This window comes from Osmerus mordax, chromosome 9 (genome assembly GCF_038355195.1).
Source record: "Osmerus mordax isolate fOsmMor3 chromosome 9, fOsmMor3.pri, whole genome shotgun sequence".
Taxonomy (NCBI): domain Eukaryota; kingdom Metazoa; phylum Chordata; class Actinopteri; order Osmeriformes; family Osmeridae; genus Osmerus; species Osmerus mordax.
In genome coordinates, this window is record NC_090058.1 from 9712129 (window position 1) to 9719303 (window position 7175).

A 7175-nucleotide genomic window follows, 5' to 3' on the forward strand; every position below is an offset into this window, starting at 1 on the left:
TCTGATTAATAGCCCGACTCCCTAATCGCTCAGCCATCTGACCCTTAATGGGTGATATTTCAACACTTATCCTGACAATGTTCAAAAGAGATTGAGTAAAAAGATACACTACTGAAAGTAGGTCTATGAGATTTATCATAAAATTCCCCCTTGTTTTTCTGCATTCAAAGAAAAGGTTTCACATGGTATGTCCGAACCACCTCCTCAGCCGGATAACTAGGCCACTTCATGGTTATGAAACTGATCACCAACTTACTACACATCATCCGGGAGTCTTCGTTATTTATTAACCTGACAATGTTCAAAAGAGATTGAGTAAAAAGATAGTGCTTTTTACTGCTCTTTGGCAAGTGCACTAAAAAACACCTTTGTTCAGAGATGGTGTCAAGTTTCAGCACATGACTGCAGCTTTGAACATGTTGCTTCTTGAATTACCTCATAACCCAAGATCCCATTAAGGTTCATTTGCCTGGCTAGCAGTCTGTAAATTCAGATGAAACCCAGGAAGCATATTATTTTGACAGACCTGTCACATATTAATTTATGTGGGTCGTGAATAGGCAAATTGTGTTTGAATTTGGCTCTGATATTGAATGTGAATATGGCTTTGATATTGTCTGACTGCAGCTTGCTTCCTGTTCATCTCGAGCCTCTCATCCTAACATCCCGTGTGATTTGGTTACAAGACATCAGTGTGTAGGTCTCTAAATCAGGATCCTTCTGGCAATGACAGTCTTGACACATTAGAAAAAACCCTGGACTGTTTATAGCAGTGAATAACAGATTCTATTGTATGTGAGGGACAGAACGCCTTTTGACACGAGCTTGAGAAAAATGCAACTAGTCTTCCCTTGGAGGCAAACTTTATTTGATGTTAAGTTCTCCCCCCCCACCCACCCACCCAATGCCTCAAATACCAAGTGGCTATTTAGGATTGTCGATTCCCACCCCTAATAGACGGTAAGCTGTACATTTCTGTTCATATTTAACCGTGTTGCAGAAATAATTCTAAGTCTATTATAGAAAAGTCTACTTAACGTCACTGTATTTCGTGAACAAGTTCTTAGAAATCTTTCAGCAAACTTTCACTTGTTTTGTAAGTATGATTAGAAGGCAGAGTATTCTGTTTTATAACTTGGCATTAGCAGAAACAAAACCTTGTCCTTTGGAATTTAGTAGTGTCATAAGGGCAATTAGACTGTTTTGTAGAAAGTAACTTTGCAGCAACCCTCTGTGGCTCAGTAGGTAAGCATGTGTACCATCGAGTCTACTGCCAAACACAGTACCCCTGGCTCAAATCAATTGATAATTCATTTTACTGATATCAGATAAGTAATATATGTTATTTCCAAGTATATAGAATGAGCTATTTTATGAGCTATAAGAACTTTCAGCCAGATTTGAACACAAGACCCCTCACACAGTAGCCCACATCCACAACCCGCACTGAGCTATTAGGGATCATAACAATCTCAACATTTAAATTTGACATTGAACTATCTGGTTGTAACAACCTGCAGTGTTGGGGTGTCAGAAAACCAGAAGAAAGCAGGGCTACCCTGTTAGCTCATTGGGTTAGTGTGCATGCTCTGAAAGCTGGGGCAGTACCGCAACAGCCTGGGTTCAAATCCAGAGTAGTAATCCAGTTAACGTATCTAAAAATGTTCAATCTCCAAAGAGGCGACCATGTCCATTGATAAGGATTTGGTGAACCTATCAAAATCTCTGCTCATCCTGGGCCAAGTGCTCTTTCACGCCGTTGTTTTGATGGGAACATGAGAAACTGTGCCCAGTCACTGACAATGGTCAACAGCAAAGCAAACAGGGGTAGACGCAGTGTATTGCTACCCATATGTGAGATAGAAAAGGACATGAATCAAAAAGGATCCAAATTAAACAAATTCAGACATAGCTTCTTTTGGATTTCACATGGTTAAACTATTTATAAAAACAAATCTCAACCCGAGAACCAACATGAGACTCCCAGGTTTTTGATAACAGCTCTGCAAAGTGGAGTCAAATATCAAAGACATCATTAAAACTCCCCCTACACAACTCCTCCCCCATAAATCAGGAGACGTGTGTGTCACTGTTTCCTTGCACGCTATACCCCTGCTTTAGTCAGAGCACATTCATTAATACAGACCAAACGCCTGACTCAAATTAAGGATACAGATCCTGGTTTCACGCATGTGTTTGGGGAACGTCCACATGGCGTAAACAAACAGTACGACCTACTGGCCCATAGAGGGTGCAACAACATAGCGTTTGTTGAGGAGGACAAAAGAGAATGGCATGGGAATCTGCTGTCTTGCCTTTGATCTGTTGTTAGGTCACAAGCCTCCCTGGCTCATGTCACTGCTCGAGGCAAGTTAGCTTAACAGATGTGGTTGATAGCGATGCAATTGAATTGCTTAATTCTTGCTTATCTCCACGTGCACCTACACCAACACATTCTTCTGCCGCTATTGCTGATAAACAGGCTTTAGCCTCAGGGTTAAGAATGGTGTTTCATTCTCACGCTCACAGTATGCCCCCCATCCAAACCACCCCTGCACAAGACATAGAAACCAGGCTGCAAATCCGATCAAGTGTTTTTATTTAAAAGATAAAATAATTTTCAAGGGTGGTGGAGGACAATAAACATACATCTCCAAACGCCTTTAGAGGGCGTGAGACCTATAAGGATTTTCGTTGAGATGAAGTTCAAACCTTACTCAGATTACACTGATCGTAAGTATTAAAAATACAAAAAAGCATATTCAAAACACCTGTGTCACAATACAAACCATGTAGCTCCAAATAACTATACTAAGCATTGTGATACACGCACATGAAGTTTGTACTGTATATACATGACCAGTCCTTTAACCTTACTGGCATTATTAGCTTCTGAGCATCCCAGTGAAGACAAAACGCACTGTGTATAGACGGATCCTAAGAGCCTCTGCTCAGACAGCCGTGCCTCTCTCCAGGTTCTGTTTGATCTCAGCGGTGTATTTGCCGTAGAAGCGCTCGGCCTTCTTGTTGAACTTGGCGTTCCTCTCGTTGATGTAATCGATGTCCGCGTCGTCGTTGTAGGCCCTGCGGCGGCTGTACTTGGCCCTCTTCTCAATCCTGCATCAGCGGCAAAGATGGGCGTTTCAACACAAACAGGGCCCCAGTCAAGGCAGTACCAAAAGATCAGACAGCTCTTTAAATGTCTCTAATAATTGTAACTCCCAATCACATGCACTAAACAGAAAACTATTTCTCCCTTAAATGGACACAGTATACATAAAATGACCCTTCCCTTCCGTACTTACTGTAAGTCGCTCTGGATAAGAGCGTCTGCTAAATGACTAAATGTAAATGTTCCCACAGCAAACTTTTTTCCTCTCACAATGTTTTAACACCATGCACCAAAGGTTCATGGCTGTGTGTCGTATCATCGAAGACTGCACCCCTTCTGATCACAGAGTTGCTTTAGTTACACACTAACCCATTACTAATCGTCCTTTCAGTGCTGGGGCTTATTGAGAGCGCCAAAATCTGCACTGGTTCCTGCGAACAATGGCCTGCTCCACTATTACTAATAATCTCTGGACTAGTGCATTGAATAGGACATGGTGAGGGGATAGTGCCACTTACTGTTTCTCCACATCTTCCACCATGCGGTCGATGCCCTCCTTGGATGGGACATGGGTACCGTGGATCAGGCTGTTGGAGGTTGGGTGGAAGTCCTCACCACTGTGGGAGACCACCAGGGCACATTGAGACAGGGAGCTGTTTATCATCATCGTGAGCCATGATTCCCTTCGCTCGCGCTACGTATCGAATGTGCTCGGCTATGGCTGCTGAGCCAGTGTGGCTTCAGTGCATCCTTCACAGTTTTCCATGTGGCAGCATTTAATGGGGGGGAAAAATGTGTGGGTACTGAACTCATCTTTGGCTGATCAAGAAGAACCAACCATAACTATAACCAGGCCCTTCCTCTCTGAGCGTATGCCTCACACTGACACTCCAGACAACATGAGATGATTCTTGGGAGTCTGACTGTGTCAAAATCAACCCAGGGGCAGAAGCCGCCCACACAGCTGAATGTGTGTCGCGTTCCTTTGAGAGCATGTGATTGGCAGGAATTAGTGGAAATAGTGGCCACCAATACTTTCTGGTCTGTATGGTAAAGCCTTGAACTATGATCTGTGTCCTAGATAGACTGACTGTTTAGTGCTATTTAACAGAGCTATAATAGAACATTTCCTGGAGATGTGTGTGCTTACTCAAAGCAATGAAAATGGTCAATGTAAATACCTTGAATAGTACTAAATATAATAAACAAGACCAAAAAAATAAACAAAGACATAATATATGACTGTAAAAGCCTCATCCTGGAGTGACGCAACAGCAGAAAGGGTTTGTTTTCCCCCCAGGATGCCTCACCAGTCCTCCCTCTGCCTCTCGTAGCTCTCCATGTCTGGTTTGATCTGCCTGGTGAGGCGTTGGTACTGTCGCAGCTGGGCCTCGGCGTAACCTGCGGCCCCATGGCAACACCACAAGAGAGCAGGGGTTACATTTACCGGAACAAACGTCGAGCAGGCGTGCAGCCCCGTGACACAACCTGTGTCTGGTTAGGGGAGACGAGGAGGCTGCCCACCTCCCCTCCTTTCAAGCCCCTCTGGTGATAATTTTCTCCCCAGAGGATTTAATTCAGAGAGGGGTTTTGATGCAGCAGATGGCAGCCATATTTGAGGCTGCCATCCCTTTTGGCAGATTAAATTGGAGGCAGTTAAAAATGATTTATCCCCTAGGGGCTTTCCACGCACCCAGAATTCCTCTGTACAAGGCTGCTCGAGTGACAGAACGACCCTCAGTAGCGGTGTTCAGCAATACAATGGCTGCTGCTTTCGTGACTGAATTGTGGGGCTGGCCCCATCCAGTGATCCTCATGGTGGGATTTCATACTTTCCAAATTGCTCTCCCAGGAACCATATATGACACGGATTTACTTGTTAAGTGATGTATCAAGACTAAGCCGTGACAGAGGTAACACCTCAACAATGAGGGCCTTTGACCAATATTAACATAAGGGAGAGTGAACATGGTTTCAAACCTGAGAATCCTGGATCAGGGTTCTTCTTCTTCTTCTTCCTCTCCCAGCGCTCTGCATCCTCAGCACTGATCTCCAGAAGCTTCACACGGTCATAGTCTTCCCCCTTGTCCGCACACTCCTAAACACACACACCAACAGACGGCCTTGAGATGTAGCAAGCACACACAGTTCACAATGGATCTCCATTTGCTCCTACAATCCTAAACAAACCTGATGTTTAATATACAGAATTCTAAACATAAACATGAGTTAATTACACAACTCATCACAGTGTTTACTTATTAAAGTGCCTAGCCATGTCTTGATGTGTTACTAGCATACAAGATTCACCTGCCGGTTGAGTTGGGTGGCACTCAATTTCCCCAAAAGTACCACAGGTCTGGTGAGTAGTGGGTGATTCATGTGCAGTTTTAAGTACCTTTTTCTTCAGATCAGTAGCTAGTTCCCACTCCAGGCGAGCTTTTTTAGACTCCCAGTTTGTCGGTAGCTTCAATCGTTTGTCCTCTTCCACAACCTCCTGGTGGTTGAGCTTACGTGCTTCATTCTGAGATGGACCACAGAAAATGTCGCGCGTTCAAGATAAATATGCCGTGCATTAACTGTATAAAGTATAGAAAGTTATTCCTTGTCAGTTTGAAAGCCAAGCCAGACTTCGTGGCAGACTAAATGTATCCGCCAGTGTTCCCTCACTCACCCTTTTAAAATGCAGTTCCCGGAATTTGCGGAGCCTTTCCTCTCTCTTGTGAGATGAAACGCCGTCACCAGGATCCTGAGCAATTGGCAACAATTAGCACATGGCTATGTAGCATGCTACACTACCATGTTAGCAAATGTTAATGCTATGACAATAACATATACGCGATTAGGCATATTAGTCGTGTATGGCTACAAAATGCGTGTCCAATAATGATAAGACATGACGACCAAACACTCCGAATAATGGTTTATTTAGAATAAAGTCTGCTAACATCAAAAACACAGCTCCGTTGGTTAGCTTGCTAGCTAAGATTGTAAACAAAACAAATATGAAATTACGGATTCTCTATCGATAATAAAGAATTATTGATACACGTAATACAGTTTCAAATGTCAGTAGCTGTCGCCATTCTTAGTTGAAGTATACAAGTGCCACTGTCATTAGTTTACAATTTATTTTCTTTACAAAATCACTTACCTCAGAACACGACGCCATGTTTGACCGAGGTCTAGGGTAAAGCGTATTTCCGGTTGATTTCAACACGCTTACAAATAAATGTCGCGAGTTAAAAAAAAAAGGAGAAGAAAAAACGTTTCAGTATTTGAATTTGAAAAGTAGTTAGGGATAGCATAAACAAGATAATGAAAGTCCTATTCAAGAGAAATACAAAATTAAAAAACTGACTGTCAAAGGTAAAAAACATTAAATAAATTTAAAAAGAAAACCTAACCACACCTCTTTAATTTTATGTTTTAAAACAAAAGACAGCCCCTGATCTTATGACTCGTTTTTAAAGAGATTAATGGTTAACATTAATTTATTTATTTTGTCCTCAAATTTGCAATTCTTCCAAATCATATTAGCCACACATACTGGGCAGTGCATTTAACTGGATAAAATGCTTTATTTGACTAGAAATACTAATCAGTACCAAATACCAATATAAATTGTTGCCAGCAGGCCTTGATCTTAAATGCAAACGATGTCAAAATGTTTTGTTATGAAAAGAGATAGGAAATCACTATAACATAGCATTATTTGTTTGCGAGCCAATCTTTTGAGACATCTTTGCAAACATCTTTGCAAACATCTTTGCTTTCTATCTTGTGTTTCATAATAATGCCTTTGTGTGGAAATCAAATCCAGATCGTCTGTCTTTCTGTTAAAGATGGTTTAATCAAACCAAAATAATGTTGTATCATTGACAACATGCACTTGCTTAATAGGATACTGGATATGACTGGAAGTAATTGAATAAAAGCATGAAAGGTCAACCATAGAGTCAGTCATCAGTCTGCCCTACAGAGTCTGTTTTATGGATCTTAATTGTCATGGTCTTTACCCATAGAAAGGGCAGTACTGAAGCGACTTTTTTCCACAAACGAC

General features: G+C 42.0%; 1 protein-coding gene across 1 annotated transcript; it reads right to left on the reverse strand.

Annotated features, from left to right (window-relative positions):
• Positions 1 to 2582: 2582 nt before the first annotated feature.
• syf2 (SYF2 pre-mRNA-splicing factor) lies at positions 2583 to 6302 on the reverse strand. Its single transcript, XM_067243017.1, has 7 exons — positions 6267 to 6302; positions 5787 to 5861; positions 5511 to 5636; positions 5093 to 5210; positions 4423 to 4513; positions 3631 to 3729; positions 2583 to 3117 (listed from the first exon to the last, which is right to left on the reverse strand). Exons 1-7 carry the CDS (start codon positions 6282 to 6284, stop codon positions 2952 to 2954), a joined length of 693 nt encoding a protein of 230 aa, XP_067099118.1. The 5' UTR covers positions 6285 to 6302; the 3' UTR covers positions 2583 to 2951.
• Between the last annotated feature and the right edge of the window lie 873 nt (positions 6303 to 7175).

What these genes read in the sequence shown, in the direction of transcription:
- syf2 (XM_067243017.1), bottom strand. An exon ending in GAGAGGCAGAGGGAGGACTG is followed by an intron (nt 3,730 to 4,422) that starts GTGAGGCATCCT and finishes GGTCTCCCACAG; the next exon opens with TGGTGAGGACTTCCACCCAA. An exon ending in GTGGAAGATGTGGAGAAACA is followed by an intron (nt 3,118 to 3,630) that starts GTAAGTGGCACT and finishes CCGCTGATGCAG; the next exon opens with GATTGAGAAGAGGGCCAAGT.